The 17,101-nt window shown below is 38.4% G+C and overlaps 1 protein-coding gene across 2 annotated transcripts in view; it reads left to right on the top strand.

The window, feature by feature from the left end:
- The window catches only part of LOC123507874 (extensin-like), a 14,855-nt gene extending 3,577 nt beyond the window's left edge, over window positions 1–11,278 (top strand). Inside the window, exons 1-4 of one of the 2 annotated variants that reach the window (XM_045261145.1) lie at window positions 1,843–2,362; window positions 6,224–6,321; window positions 7,795–7,975; window positions 9,243–11,278. In XM_045261145.1, the coding sequence (XP_045117080.1) occupies window positions 2,329–2,362; window positions 6,224–6,321; window positions 7,795–7,975; window positions 9,243–9,790 (861 nt within the window). In that variant the 5' untranslated portion in view covers window positions 1,843–2,328 and the 3' untranslated portion in view covers window positions 9,791–11,278. Of the gene's footprint in view, window positions 1–1,842; window positions 2,363–6,223; window positions 6,322–7,794; window positions 7,976–9,242 lie in introns of those variants that run through there. The other variant, XM_045261146.1, reaches the window with a different exon arrangement.
- Window positions 11,279–17,101: the final 5,823 nt, after the last annotated feature.

The following is a 17,101-nucleotide window of genomic DNA, read 5'->3' as shown; positions in this document are numbered from 1 at the left end:
GACACTATTAACTCGCGTTGAATCTTGGTGCAACAAATGCGCCCCGTAGCAGAGTACGTACATGGCTCACACCATGATGGAAACCACTCTGAACGGTATTGGTTCGTGTGGATAGAGAGAGGTGGAAAGAGAGGTAGTGGATAGAGGACGGCAGAGGGAAGGATGTGCAGATGGTTGATGGATGGAGGGAAGAAGAGCTGGAGAGGGAGGGAAGGCTAGTTGGTGGAAGATCGGAGAGAGAGAGAGAGTGTGGTTGTTTGATACTACCAATAAAACAACCATTATCATTATTTTTCCCCTTTTTCTTATCAAGTTTATCAGTGATTCACGAGGTTGTATTTTTAGAATTAGAACAATGGAAATCTCTCTCTCTCTCTCTCTCTCTCTCTCTCTCTCTCTCTCTCTCTCTCTCTCTCTCTCTCTGATCGAACACTAAATTCCTACCGTATTGATTATTACCGTCGCTAATTTTTAAACCTAACCAAACTAAAAATTCGTAACTGGTGGTAACGATAGGCAGTGAATGAATTGATAAACGTATGTGGTACAATGATATATAGGTGTAACTGGTATAAGTAACATGTGAAAAAAAAATAGATATAGTTCGACTGATAAATAGAGGAGCGTATATTATCTGTGTATAATAATATCGTGAGAAATTAAGATACGATGTTAGAGATAAACAGAGTGAGAAAGAGTAGTAGTAGTAGTAGTAGTAGTAGTAGTAGTAGTAGTAGTAGTATCGTTTGACATGTCTTCTTACATTCAACAGTCTGTATTGAAAGTTATTGTGGGTGTTTGATGTGTTTCAAGTTGCCAGCGATGGGGTGACAAAAATTCTTTACACCAGACAGGAGAATAAAACTTTTCCTTGCCATATAACAACCTTATTCCTTACATTTAAAAGGCTGTAATGGAAGTGATTGGGTTTGTCAGAAATGTTTCCATGATGTTAAGACAATTTAACCAAGATTCTTCATAATCAAAATAAAATAAATAATAAATAAATTAATAGCATAGAAAATTCTTAAGCATATCTTGTTTCCTGTAGTGAAGGAACAAAATGTATACGAGAGAGGAAGATAAGATGAGAAAACAGTAGTGTATGCTAATGTTGATACACAAGAGAGAGAGAGAGAGAGAGAGAGAGAGAGAGAGAGAGAGTGTGTGTGTGTGTGTGTGTGTGTGTGTGTGTGTGTGTGTGTGTGTGACGAGAATAACAAAGCAATATTGTAATGTATTGTAAGGAAAACACGAGAGAGAGAGAGAGAGAGAGAGAGAGAGAGAGAGAGAGAGAGAGAGAGAAAATGAATCATTAAGTGACTGATGACAAGGAACCGTCTCTAATAAGTGTTGTAACCTTCGCAAACACCTTTCTTCAATACTGGGAAGGAGAGGAGAGCAAGGCCGGAAAAACTTCACTCTATCACCGCGGTAATTTTCAAAGGCCACAGAGATGAATTGCCTGGTTGTCAACACTGTTCCTCGCGTTGGTATTGGAGAAATCTCATTAATCTGTCACTAGAACCATTAAAAAACACCCATAAAATTTCGTGACACTTCAACTAGAGCCTTTTGAAAGTAGTAGTACGGGCGGCGCAGGACTGTATCAGAATATAGTCCTATAGGTCTTATCTTGGAGGGTTATTGGTCGAGGTCGCTATCAGGGCACTACGTCATTTCCGCTTCACTGAGTGTTTGTCAGCCCCCACCCGGAAAAGGAAAAACCTCACGTGATTCATCATGACGCAGATATGTGACGTAAGATTGATATCAGCGCATAATTTTTTTAATCTTGGTTCCTCCCCTTACACCAACGCCAACCCGAACTAGTATCAGTTGTCTCGTGTCTTTCGTGATAGTAACTCGTGCTCCTTCCTATCTTGAGTTCATATCGTGGTATGTTTAGAGTTCAGTTTGGAAGAACACTTGGAAAAGAAAGGCGTTAACGAGTAGTAGAGTCAAGTATGGTTATAGTTTTGTCATAGTCAAATATCTTGTCAGCACGTAGCTGTCACAGTAAGGGTCAGTTTGTCTTGGCGTTGTGGTCTTTGTGAATTGAACTCAAGACTCATTAACTTCGTCTTTTTTTTTTTTTATACCATGTGGGCTTTTCACGGGAATTTCTGGGCTAAAGGGATACTTATTAAGGGTACCTCCTATTTCAAAGCCCACCCGCTAGGAAACCGTTGCCCCGAGTGAGGAAGCCCAACCTACACTCAGACCGTAGACAGGATTCGAACCCGTGCGCTTGGAGACCCCTCGGATCCCAAAGCACGCACGGATCCACTGTCTTGTAAGCATCCGGAGACTGCAAGAGCTTTTCCAATGGCAGAGGAAGTGGAAATGAGCGATAGTGAAGGTAAAAACCGTTATCGAGACATGAGATACAGTACAGTTACCAAGTTTATGTGCTGTCCGTCGTCTTGGGTATATCGTGCTTCTGTGGTGAGATAATTATTAACTTCCCTCCTCTATTCACTGTTGTTCTTTTTTCTTATTTTTTCCCCATTTTCTTACAGAGTTGTTCAATTTGACTATTTTTTCGCACTTTTCTTATCAAGTTTATCAGTGATTCACGTGGCTTTATTTTCAGAACTACGTAGGATTTAATGTGAATCTCTCTCTCTCTCTCTCTCTCTCTCTCTCTCTCTCTCTCTCTCTCTCTCTCTCTCTCTCTCTCTCTTGGAACACTAAATAGCAGTACCGTCTTAATTATTACCGTCACAAAGCTATTTTTTAACCTAACCAAACTACCATGTTCTGGGTCCCTCATCTATTGACTGTTCACTGTGGCGTGTTCTGCGTAATGCTTCTGCCTTGTTCGATAATCACCCTGCCTCATCTGTTCCTTCTACTCTCTCTTATTTCATTCTTGTGTCACTCTTCTTAAGTGTTTCATTTGTTCCTGGTGACTTGGGTTGAAGTTGATATGATGACTAGGATTGTTGTCAAAGTGTAGGTTTACGGAATAAAAGAGTAGATAGATAAGAGTGGTGATAAAACATAAGAACGTAAGAAGTCATTAGGCATACACGTGTCAGTCCTTCCTTGAAACATACCTATCCATTTTCTTTTTTTTTTTTATGTAAGCGGGGAAAACTGGCCAAGGGCAACATGAAGAGTAAACAAAAAGTCCGCTTAGTTACCAGTCTCCTTGCAGGTCCGAGAGTTAGCCAAAAGGAAAGGGATTACTGTCTTGAAACTTTAAATTAGTTTAAGTCATAGAAAGATGGAAATACAGAAGCAGGTAGGGAATTCCATATATCCTTTTTATCATCCATAAATACCATATGTTGTATTTTTTTCTTTTTGTTTTTAATTTATTTATTTCTAAAGTTTCTAGTGACGCGATAAGAATAACTTACTGCATTCATTGTTCTACCATGCTACGGGGCTAACACGAGTTTCTGCGCATATTTTCATGTTACTTTCTTCTTCTTTTTTTTCTCCCTCCATGTTATTTAATGTAGGTTACCACATGCTTGATATGAGAGGCAAGATGCTAAAAGATAATGCAGACGGTCCATGCCCTCTCACTATCTTATCTAAATACAATAGATGTAGAATTTTAATGGCGGAAGCAAGCAATCAGTGATATCTCGCTATGTTGACAAAAACCAGAAGCGCCGGATACGCAAGGCAGAGGAAGTTAGTTCAAAGTTTCAAAAGTAACTGATGCATTGCCAAAGATGTCAGGGAAACCAACGCCGTGCAAACCAAGTAGGCTAATGACTCACGGTGGTAGTTCTTTGCCATCTTTGGTGCCATTCTAGGAAGGAAGACCAACATGCATGTGCTTCCCCTTGGCCTGTTTTCAGAAACGCTTTGCTTTCACCACGACTCTTCTCAAAGACTACTTTCTCAAGAGTTTCTCCTGCTGATAACAGGAATATTTTTAATCTATCATTTAACATATAGAAACAACCTTAAAATTCTGAAGACTGTTTCTCCTCTTAATTATATAGAAATTTTGTTAATCTTTCAGTAGAATCATAAAAAATACTTAAAAACTCGTGTGATTTCAACCAGAGCTTCTTGAAAATAATGGAAATGAAGGTGTGTTATATAATATAAATGTTTTAGAGCGTAATCTAATGTACTTTATCGCTTGGTGTCGGTCATTGAGGGTGTTAGTAAGGTCAATAATGCAGGACAAGATGAACAAATAGTATAGCTAACTGTGTTCAAAGTCGTAATTGATACATTGATAGAAGTGACCAAGGAACGTGGAATCTCTCTCTCTCTCTCTCTCTCTCTCTCTCTCTCTCTCTCTCTCTCTCTCTCTCTCTCTCTCTCTCTCATTATGATCACGTAATAGGCTCTTGACAGTCTTTTCACAATGATTTTGACACATGACCTTAAATGTTTCGTCTCTTCATTTCATCGTCTTTCAGTAGGTTGTAGTGGAAGTTGATGCAGTTTTCAAGGGTGTCTTTTTACTCTTGCTGATATTTCAATAAGTGTTATGTATTGTGAATGGGCAAAAGTCCCTTATTATCATTTATGTAACCTTTGAAGAATAGTCATTGTATACGATATGGATCATTATGATAGTGAATGCCGTGGTGATATTCTCGTACACACACACACACACACACACACACACACACACACACACACACACACACACACACACTATAATGGTATCTTTATCATTATTATCTTTACTTTTAAGGGTTAATTTTGTTATCAGTGGTGATGATAGTAGTGGTGATGGCGATGATGGTGGTCATGCAGGTTACGCTATAATCACGATACCCACACTATAAATATAAATGATGTAAAGGTGTTAATACCAGAGTTTCCATGGCGTGTATAACTTTGTAATTGTTAATGGTGGTGAAGAGAGTTATGTAATAGTAGTAGTAGTAGTAGTAGTGTTAGTAACTTTCAAAAGGAGGTTAAAAGACACTTAATCCTTGTATTTTGAATTATCCTTTTTTCTAGCACTTTGTTTTTCCTTTTTTATCATAAGCCAGTGCTTCTCTTACGTTGAAAAAAATGTAGTACAGTAGTAGACTAGTATAATAGTAATGTAGTATAGTAGTAGTAGGAGGAGTTGTTGCTGTAATAGTAGTAGTAGCAGTAGCAGCAGTGGTAGCAGCAAAAGAAGATAGTAACGAACAAACAGTAACCCTAGTATGAGTATTAGTATAGTTGGAACATTAATAACCATGAACATTAATAACGCAGAAAGCAATTAAGAAGAGCCTCTGCCAGCAAGCACGGCACCGTAGGAGCAGTGTTATTAGTGTCAGCTGAAGGCCTAGGGGAGGAGGTGACCTTTGGGTGGGGTCGGTATTTCCTTTTCCTGCTTGGCCTTCAGAGAAAAGACAAAAAAAGAACGAAAACTTGACAAATTTCTTTAAAAAGCATTTACATGAGGCAAGAAGGCGTCTCTCTCTCTCTCTCTCTCTCTCTCTCTCTCTCTCTCTGACATGTTTGTTGTTTTGGTTATTTATTTATTCATTTGTATACAGAGGCTGCTACGGGTTTTCACATCCTCCCTCATTCTTCTTCCACAATAAATAAATACAACATTAAACCGTACCGAAACAATGTTAGCTTTCTCACGTAACTCGCCACCCATCCGCTGCTAGAGCCGGGCAAGTTGTGCTAACCTCCAACGGAACGCAGCCCTGCTCTCACGGCCACGTGAGGTAACGCAATTTCTGTCTAGCTTTTTCGAGATTTTTCTTGGTCCTTCCGGCACAATATGATGTTTCGCTATCTTGCAGTGTTTGTGGCTTGGCTGCTCTCTCAATTACAGTTGTACATGGTTATAGGCTATAGCTCTTTCGCCGTTTGCCAAGAGTGAGGGGTTGGCGGTGCCGGCTTGGCGCCATGCAGTCATGCACGAGTCACCTCCAGTTGAATGTCCCATGCATGTTCCTCTGTGACTCTCAAGTCTCCCATCCTTTGTAGTTCCGTCACAATTCCACCACTCCATCTCACCCTCTTCCCCGCTGACTTCTTTCCTCCGTTGGGTTTTCCTCCAGATTCCTTATTTTTTATTTGTTCCATATTATAATTCTCTAATTACTCAAAGGGTCCAGTTAAATCATACGAATATGAAGGAACAATACATGGTATATTTACAGTACATACAATAAGATAAATTGTTATAAGATAGTATGTGATGTTCGTTGTTTATCAGTGTCATTAAATGGTACAAAGAAAACTTGATGAGCTTTAGCATTTCCCCCTTACTTTCGTACAGGAGGTTACCAGCCAGCACCCCAGACAGTGGTGGTGGTCCCAGTAGTCGCCAACAGAATGAGGATGAGGGGGCCAGCATACCTGCAGCAGGGGGTGAAGGTAAGGTGACGCTCAACACGTCTTCTACCGCCCCATCTCAGATTCAGTGTGGCTCTCCCAGTACAGGGTGTAGTGGTGAATCTCTCACTTGAAATATTTCTGCAAACTCAAAGTTTGACTGTTGAAAGACTGATCAAAATTCATGCTTATGTTTCTTGAAGGATTAATTTGCTTATTTTATATAAGAATAATAAAAAAAATAATGTGGGAAAAAAAAAGTAAACCAAAGGTGCCAGTCCCTAAAGGCTGTTCAAAGGAAGTATAAAATTACATATTAAAGTCTTCAGAACCTTCCTCTTGAAAATAATTTGAAGGTAGGAAATGCTGAAGCAGGCAGGAGTACCAGAGTTTCTCACTGAATAAGATGAACAATTGAAAATACTTATGAAATGTTGCACTAGTTTTCATTAGGAGGGTAGATTTGTTTAATTTATGATTAGGTTTGAAGTGTTAAAGTTATTTCTTTTAGTATTAAAGTTCAGTTTAGTTTTGATTTGTTATAATTTGATTGTTTTTAGCTTAAATTTATTTGGTTGTTAAGATTAAAGATACAGCTGCCACAAGCCATGGTTGTATGTCTAACATATTTATTTGTGAGGTATGGTTGTGATGATCTTATTAATTAGCTGATTTCTATAAGCCATTGGAACAGTTACATGAGAGAAGATTACTTTTATTTGAAATAAGTATCTAGATGAAAGACTAAGGCTTTTATATATATATATATATATATATATATATATATATATATATATATATATATATATATATATATATATATATATATATATATATATATATATATAACTCATATGATCTTTATGGGAACTGAACTTTTTTTTTTTTCTTTTTCAATTTTTTGTTGCCCCTGGCCAGTTTCCCCTCCTGCATTTAGGGAAAAAAAAAAAAGTTATTTTCTCACAGTGTACTTTACAGTGGTGCATGGAAGCTGGAGGAGACATGGTGGCATAGTGTTAGCAAGGTAAAAAGGGCAGTTAATGTGAAGATAGAAAAAATTGCAACCTTGTGAAAGAGTGGGAAAGGTTGGAAACAGTCAATTTGAGAAGAATTAGTGAGATGAAATGCTTAGTTAAAATTAGTTTCGCACATGTTATTATGAAAAATAAGAGAGGGAAGATTTTTCAGTCTTGTGAAGTTAGTGTAAGCGTTAGAAAAGAAAGATTAGAGAAGGTTTTCCTCTGCATAGCAATATTAAGGAAGGGTCTTCCTAAGTTATGGTCATTTATAACAGGTTTTCCTCACAAGGTTTCCTAGAAGTCATAGAAAGTTCATGAACAAAGATATCCTAAAATATACCAAGTTAGAACATGTTATTCGAAGATTTCTCAGAAATTAAAGAAAATCTGTGAAGAAAGGTATCCTTGCATCATGAGAAGTTAGGAAAAAAGACAAGTTAGGGTTCCCTATAGAAGATTTCCCTCAGCTCAATTCCTTTCTTCTGCCCTTGGTCAGGTGGGAGGCATGATGCTGGGCATGGGCTGTGTCGCCTGCCTGGCAATGTTCGGCGGCTTCTTCCTCTTCGTTGGGATCATCATGATCTCTACTGCCAATTACGACAGTGACTTCTGGGATAATTTTGACAGGGACCATGATCCAACAATAACTGTAGGGACCATCATGCTTGTGATTGGTTGTAAGTATAGCAGCAAAGCATATCTTATTATAAACAATCTCATCAGGGATAAATATTCTACTCATGCCTGTTATTTTTCTTTTAGAAGCATGAGGAAACAAAGGAAGCTGCAAGAAGGCTCTTTATAGGGACTAATTTGTGAAATACTTATGTTCTACACCTTCAGTACTTTCAAAAGCCTCTAGATCAGGGGTGGATAAACTTTCCAGTGCTAGGGCCACATTAAAAGAATCACAATCTTGTAGGGTTGCATATCATATTGATCTAAAATTATTAATATTTAAAATATAAAATAAAGGGCTTTTAAAGAAAAAGCTAACTTCCTACACATATGCACACCTCAGGAAGAAAATTAAATGCTCACAATATTATTTGGCATTGTGTATTAACTCTCTCTTTTAAATTTACTAACAATTGTTAGGCCTTATGAATTCCTTTGGTAGGCTGCATGCAGCCTACCAAAGGAGTTCACCTCCACCTGCTGTAGTTGAAGTTACATGGGTTTTTAGGAGTCTTTTTATGGTTGTGACAAATTGACAAGATTTTTGCACTTTCAATGGGAGAAACACTTGGGAACCAAGCTAATTATCTATGGCCTTTGAAAACAGTCTCGGTAAGAGAGTAAGCATTTCAGAATACAGTCATAGAAACTCCTATGCCCATTTTGCCATATATGAATCTGTTTAGTCATCCTTTAATTTTTTGCAGTAATTTGTTAATGTTGTGAGAGAGGTCCATGTATGTTGACATGCTCTGTATCAGTAATAGACAGAAGCAGTTCTTTGGTCTTGTGGCATTATAATGACTTTGCCTTAATGATTTTTCAAGTGTTTTGGAATATTCTGATAGTGAACATGAGTGGGCAATAGTTCTGTCATTATCTTATCAGGACTGAAAACATGATACAGGATAAGTACAGAACATTATGTCAGGCATTTTGATTTGACCGGAATTCCTTGGTGTAAGATGAATAGATAAAAATTACACATATACTTATACTAGTGGAATTACCTGATATTGCCCAGCTCAAGGGGGACTCCCTTACCAAATTTCATCACAATCAGTTCAGTGTTTTTCTGTGAAGGCCAGACACACCCACATACAGATAGACAGTGTGTTTTATCATATAAGACTGCCATAGAGATGTTGAGAGAGAGAGAGAGAGAGAGAGGGTGGAATTTTAGCTTATAGCTCTTAAAGACTTACTTAGTTTTCATGGATAGAAATACATAATCAGCAAAATGACTCATCCCTGTCATGCCCACAGCCATCATGGTCGTGGCCAGCATGGGTGTGTGTTTCTACGCCCGTAAAAAATACAAGAAATTTGGCGGCGCAACCAATCCTGGGCAAGTAATTAATCCTCCACCAGCCGGGTATGCTGCACAGCCGCAGCCTGCTGGCCTAGGATACCCACAGCCTGCTGGCTACCCCGGCCAGCCACAGCCTGCTGGCTATCCCAGTTACCCACAGCCAGCTGGTTATCCTGGCCAGCCTCAGCCAGCTGTGTATCCTGACCAGCCTCAGCCAGGTGGCTATTCTGGCCAACCTCAAAATACTGACTATCTTGGTCAGCCTCAGCCCTATGTTAATCCTGCACCTAGTGGCTATACACCTTACCCAGAACCAACCACTTCTTACCCAGGCCCACCAGCCCAGTATGCAGCCCAGCCAGGCGTTCCTCCAGCAAAGGTTGACCCATCATACCCCACCAAGCCTCAACAATCCTCCATGGCCTATGAATACACCCCACCTCCTCCACATGTGCCTGGCTCTGCAGATGAGCCAACTGCACCTCCCCCATACCAGCCATAAGGATGGCCAGTTGGAAAATGGGTCAAAGCACTGGACACAGCTGGTGGAATGTGTGTGTGTGTATATGTATATGTCTTGGAGTGCCTATATAGCCTCCATGATACCTCTGTGAAGCAGGTTAATGGCAGCGCAGGTGTGGTGTGTGTGGCTGCTGCTGTGCTGCAAAAGGTGACAGATGCAGGGACTAGTATTGTGCTGCTGTTGTGGTGGTGTTATGCCTGGTTTTGTACTGCTTTTTTTTTATCTGCTGATTTTCATTAGATTAATTTTTCTGGTAAAAAAAATTGGATGAATAGGAATCTATATTTTTATTAGGTTTCATTTAAAGTAAAGGCATTTTAACTTTATACCACATCAAAAGTCATGTTTTGAAGTCTTGACATGCATTGTAGTTAGTAAGATAACAAGAATTACTGGATGAATTAAAAGTGTATGGCCAAAATGACATGTGTTGCTCTGCTCTAGTTGTGGCATGGAATCTACAAAATTGCTTATCATTTAAAAGCTTTCATAGGACTATATTCTGAAACATTTATGGTAGCATCTCCATTACATACAGAAGGCTTTCGTTGAAGGGACATAGGTTTTTGAGGGTGTTTTCATGGTTCTAATGACAGATTAATAACATTTCTACATTATCAACAGCAGAAGCACTCTTGAGAACCTGGCTCATCATCTCTGTGGCCTTGGAAAATAGTCATGGTGAGAAAGCAGAACGTTTGTGAATATAGCCCAAACATTTGCTAAGCCACATTGGCTAGTTAGGCATGAGACGGCTCGATAGGAGAGGAAAAGCGTGCCTCTACCAGTGGCCTTATTTACTTGTGACTTAAGTTGTTTTACTTGTGTATTTCTTGTGATTGCGTATTCTCATGTAGGAGTTAGAGTTGAATTTTATTTAGAAGTTAGGTCTGTCAATGTAACATAGAGGTGATTTTCATGAGGGAAGGCAAACTGAAGCATTGGAGTATAGACAAGTTATTACTACTGCTGAGATGCTTCTTAATTAATTTTTATCTATTATGGAGTGCTGTCGTTAAAACAAAAGTTGCTGATAGAGGCAGAAATCACAATCGTAAATTATTTTGTTTTAGGATGCATTAAACATGTTGAGTTACCAAATCTGGGACCATATTGTGAAACTTCCTGCACCCTGACTACTTTCAAAAGACTTTAGTTGAAGTTTTCAAGGATATTTTTATGGTTCTAGATAATTAAAAAATATTTCTACATAATTGACAGGAGAAACGCTTGGAAACTTGGCTCATCATTATAGTGTAGCCCTCTGAAAATAGTCGTGATGACAGAGCAAAGTGTTTTGTAATATGGACCCTGTAAGGCAGCAACCTGTTGATCTAAGAATATTGCATAATGGGAGGCTACTGAAGACCTCCAGACCAAGAGTATATGTTTATGCTGCTGTAAGTCCAACAGACAAACATCATTCCTTTATCGATACAATAAAGGATATAAATGATGGAAATGTAACATTAGCACTATTATTCATTATCCTTAATATATCCTAAGAGAGTGACACAGGTGATGAGTCTTGATATTGAAAGTAGTTTGATAAAACAACTTTCACAAGCAACACTGCAATACCTTCCTGTGGGACAAGCCTGGAAGGAAGCAGTAGGTCTTGAGAAGGTTGTAGTGCATAAATAGCTCTTGAAATTATTTGAGTTTGACATCTCTGTCTTACACTAACAGTTGTATGACAGGAAACATCCCCCAAATCCCTTCTTAGTGCCATACCTTGGATTGCTTTACAAATATGCAAGCGTCATACTTTAACAAACTGCAACCTAACGTGTGTGTTAATGTGGTAGATGGATGGAACGTCTCTAGACTCAGATGACCACAGGCTTCATGAAGTCATAAGTGTACTTAAACTATAGTTATGACTGTAAACCACTTATTGTCTTAAAGGGGGCATGGTAAGGTGATGTTGGCCATAAGAAGAAAACAATTTAGTGAAGAAGGAATGCCTTATCATCTAGGTTATTTGAAACAATGTAAAGGAATTATATTTATTGGTCCTTGGTCCTGTCATATACATAGATATCAATTGATTTGACCTGCAACATACTACCTCACATCTGTGTTGAGGTGACATTTAATGAGGCATGATCATCTACCACACATTTATACTACGTTAACAGCTCTAGTACTAAGTGAAAAATGAAGCAGTTAATGACATAAGTAAGGACAACCTGTTTGCACATCAGCCCAGTTGACACAACATACAACCATTCCTGTATCACTACTTACTATATGTCCAGGTGTTTCCCACATTCAGTCATAGGTGTGTACATTTACCTAGTTGTATATCACAGGGTTTGAGCAGGGCTCATAGTGATGTCTTCATATCTACAATTATCCAAGTCTTTTTCTAAAATTATGCACACTTTCTCCTGCCACAATCCCTTCATCCAACTCATTTCAGATGTCCACCATCCTATGTGGAAAACTGAACTTCTTAAGACGTGTATTTTTTTTTTTTTTTTTTTGGGGGGGGGGCGGACCATCACCCTAGCATGGCTATTAGGTCATTTTTAATTGATTTATTTATTCTTTTAAGATTTAAACTTTCTTGAATTTCTATAAACAATAATTTTTTATTTGTTTATTTATTTTTTATTTATTTATCTTTTTATCTATTTTCTTTTTCTTTTTTTTATTTTTAAATAGTAACATTATATACACACTCCGGTTCTCATACACACTTCATTCAGACAAGGATCCTACTTCAATCTCAAAACTATTGTATTTTGTCAGGGCATGGGGGAGGGAGGGATAACTCACAAGCACTCAGGGTGGCTACGTAACATCACTACGTATTACACATATACATGAAGAGGGAAAACATTCACATCACATCACGCAAGACTGAAATCATACACACTTTCATAGTTTTATTTATATACATGATATTGTTGAAATATTTACAGTGCAAAATAAATATATGCCCATAAATCAAAACTCTCTGATCAAATTGGTCTCAATCAGGTAAATCATCAATCTATCGATAGAAATAGAGAATGAGAAATTAAATAGTCTGCCTTTTAAGCACCTCGTTTCTTGTCCCGTGGGAGATGCCAACACTCGCTGTACAACTAGATACAATTTCATATATACTGCTTTGACAAATAACCAAAGCTTGACACTATAACGAAGAGAAAGATGCCACAATAATCAGTAAATCATTGTGTGATATTTTTACAAGTATAGTATCTCATTGATTATAGATTTAGTAATAGATAGTTATCATAGACATCCATATTATTATACACACGTAGTCCCTTCACATACATACCTTCTGTCCTTCTCCTACTGGTTAAAACGGCAGTAGTCTTGTGGTGGCGGTGGTGGTAACAGTGGCGGTGGCAGTGGGTTATACTGACCCATACACACCCACACACACAGCCATAAACACTCAAAAAACACTCTTATATACCGAAAAAACTCGTAAATACACTCAAAACACCCCCACACACACGTAAGTGAAGTGAAGTGTTGCTATATTACCGACAGTTTTGAAGCAGCAATAAAGCACCAATTAAGCACCAACACCAACCACCAAGCTGCAAGAGAAGCAGTGCAAGCCTTCGCCACAACCCTCCACACTGCCTTATCTTCATCAATTAAAGGCCATTCACATATTTTTAGGTTTCCTTTACATATGAGAGTGAAAACAGTACGCAAATATTAAAAGGTGATCATTATAGAAGCAAGGTGTCAGTATTAACAGCTGATATTTGCTTCCTTCACTTACCGTAAGCCAAACATGTGTCAGAACGCAGCCACCAGTCTACCATTTCATATCTCATAGTCAAAAGTTCTCTACATAGCTTAATTTTGGTTTGATGAGATGATAAAGACGACATATGAATGGGGGTCCGCCACCGCTGTTCCCGGTGTTGCCTTCGGGCCGCCTCCCCCCTGCTGTCCCTCAGCCACCACCCACCACTCCGCGGCAGCCTGTGGGGTCAAATACTTTTTTTTTTTTCAATTATTTCCTAACGGTAATATTATGTTTTTATGGTTTCTATAAATGTTTAGTTGTGTTAGAAGTGTTTTTCACGCCTGTGTTGGGTAAATATGTAGCGTTTAGTGGTGTTTTATGGCGTATGTAAAAGGCTTTTTAATGGTCAAAAATTTCAATTTCCCGTTTTGAACTTTTTTTATTTGTAGCTATAAATGAGCCTTTATGGTATCAAAGAATCGCCTGTGCTCTTTTAAGTGTGAAATCAATCTATTGAGAGAAATATGTGGACTTCGAAATGGTGTTTGGTGCTGTTGAACAAGTCATATTTTTCTTTATTTTATTTGCTCACGTTTCTGCTTCTCGGTCTAACTCGCTGTAGAATGCCTTAGAAGATGGTTCAGACTCCATGAAATGTGGTAAAATACTCGCCAAGGGAAAATGGCTTGACTTTCCAGGACATTTTAGGAAAGTTATTGTTGAAAATGTTTTATACTTTTAACGTAATTAATTTAGACATTTTTTTAAAGACTAGTTGAGCTGGAGATATTTTGATATTTTGAAAATGAGTTTTATTATTTATCACGTCATAAAATGTCATGCATTAAGCCATGGTTTCGTTTTTTCTTAAAGTCATTTTTTAAATCAAATTATTTACGTAATTTGGCCGAGTCACCCCGTTCCCGTTCTCTCTGATGACCACAGCCAGGTGGTGACTCATTACAGCCCCAGGCTGGCGCCTCTTTTCCAACACTCCAGTTGGTCAATATTTTGCCTAATATCTAGTGATTTCTACGTGTTTTCGTGTGTTTCTAGGTTCAAGTGTGTAGATATTAGTAGCAGAAGGATGAAGAAATGAGAAATAAAGGAAGATAAGGAGGAAGAGGAGCAGCAGCCAAGCCTCAATACTTAAGTCACCCTCCATTTTCTCAATATTTCGTCTAATATCTAGTGTTTTGATGTGTTTCTAGGGTCAGACGGGTAGACGGAAGCAATAGAAGAAACACGAAGGAGAAACAATGGAGGAGGATGAAGAAGAAATGAGAAATAGAAGCGGAATAGAAGGAGCCAAGGTGTAAAATTTAGGTAAGTGTCCCTTTTAATCTTAACGGGGTTTTTTTTTTTTATAATGCATACTGTTGGTTTTGGGATATATTTAGGGGGTTTCAAGTGTGTTCAGTAGTACATTTTTTTGTGTTTTCAGTGTGTTTTAGGCCTTTTAGGTATATTTTACATACCTTGAGTATGTGAATTGAGATGTATTTCAGTATTTGCATGTTTTGAGTGTTTTGGGAGCATTTTGAGGGGTTGTGTGTTGTTTTTGGTGTGTACTATTTTAGGTAATTTTGAGTGTTTCAAGGTGTGTGGGTGTGTGTTAGGAGTCTCTTGGATGTGCGTGGGGGTGATTTGAGTGTATCTTTGGTGTGTTTAGGGAGTTTTAGGTGTGTTTGGGGGCATTTTGAGGGATTGCATGGCTTTTTGAGTATGGTAGGGGATGATATTGGGTGTTGTAAGTGGTTTGAGTGTGTGGGGGGGTGATTTTGGTGTTTCAAGTGAGTTTTAGGTGTGTCTTGGTGTATTTTGAGGTGTTGCATGGTGTTCTGAGTGTGTTTTATGTTAATTTTGAGTGTTTTAAATGGTTTGTGTGTGTGGGGGGTGATTTTGGCGTATAGTGGTGTTTCTAGAGAGTGTTATGTGTGTTTTGGTGCCTTTTGAGGTGTTGCTTGGTTTTACGAGTGTACTTTGGGTTAGTTTTGAGTGTTGTAAGTGGTTTGTGTGTGTATTTGGGTGGTTTGGAGTGATGTTGGCGTATACTGGGTGTTTCTAGTGAGTGTTTAGGTGTATTTGGGGACATTTTGAGGTGTTGCGTGGTGTTTTGAGTGTGTTTTAAGTGGTTTGGGTGTGCACCAATATAATTATACCCTATGTTGTGACGTCATAGGATATCTACCAGTCAGAGCACAAAGAAATGGTGATATGGCAACACTAAATCGGTGCCTGCTATTCAAGATGTATTAGACTAAGAGGCGAACGCACTTCGGCATTACTGGAACCGCTGACGTCACCATGTGTATTGTTTACGTCTAGTGTTGTGGTGATGTGTTCACGTGTGGCAGATTTTATCAGCAATTGTGTATTTTTCATGGGCTTTGTATTATGATATTAATAGTTAAATGGGTAAAGCAAGAGTTAGCACTGTATTTGGATGTACACCTGGTAAGGACAGCAACCTAAGATACCATAAATTCCCATCTAATGATAACCTTGCTAGACAGTGGATCCATAAGTGTTTCCGTTCAGACCATATTGATATTAAGTATGCTGTGGTTTGTGAACGACATTTTACTTCAGCCCGGATTGTACGAAATCTGAAGTACGAGCTTTTAAATTTGCCAGTTCCACGAACTGTGAGAAATTTAAAACAGGATGCAATTCCTGATCAGAATCTGCCATCACGAGGACACAGATGCCAGGGAATCGGCCATCCACCAGCATTTAAAGGTAAGAAACTGTGTATTTTGTAAGTGGTGGTGGTGTTTGTAGTAAATAAGTGGTGGTGGTGGTAATACTAGGTTCTAGTAAAGTAAGTGGTGGTGGTTCTAGTCTAATACATCTTGGTTCTAGTGAAGAATGTGGTATGGTAGTGGTTCTAGTAAAGTAAGTGGTATGTGCTATGCATGTGAAACGATCACAGTAGATGCTGGTGAAGCTAATACTAAGTTGGAGGTGCAAATATTGTAAGTATGTGGTGGTAGTTTAAATTAAAATATATGGTAAAGGTGGTGGCATATTCCCATATTTTCTTGCAAATCACTAAGAATCGTAAAATACAGTTAGTGGCATTATATCTACTAAACTTAGTAACCAAGATGCTAAAAAATAACAACTCAAATAAAAGAAATATGCGGAACACCTATATTCCACAATTCAAATCTGTCCTAGTTGGTTGACATGCTGACGTCACGATTCTGGGTTTTAAAAGCCTCCCGCGTTACGTCAATGATTTCAAGACTGAAGTGCGTTCACCTAGTGCTAGTCTAATACATCTTGCCTGCTATTGGCCAATGACCAGTATGAACGAACTTCTTATATATTATTCGTGCAATTTCTTTGAATAATGGATACAAGCTTGCCTGCAGTATACATGATTGTATTATACTGTACTTCGTTCATATATTTGCAAGGATTCCTAAATAATATTAGTGGTAGCATTCTTATAAATAAGCACTATATAGTATACTATTTGTGATTTGTAACTCATGCGTATCAACCATATTCATGTGGAATCGTTAAAACGGAACCGGTTCCTACCCAGCTCTTGTAAC

The sequence above is a fragment of the Portunus trituberculatus genome, chromosome 23 (assembly GCF_017591435.1).
Source record: "Portunus trituberculatus isolate SZX2019 chromosome 23, ASM1759143v1, whole genome shotgun sequence".
Taxonomy (NCBI): domain Eukaryota; kingdom Metazoa; phylum Arthropoda; class Malacostraca; order Decapoda; family Portunidae; genus Portunus; species Portunus trituberculatus.
This window is presented reverse-complemented; position numbering and strand designations above follow the sequence as displayed.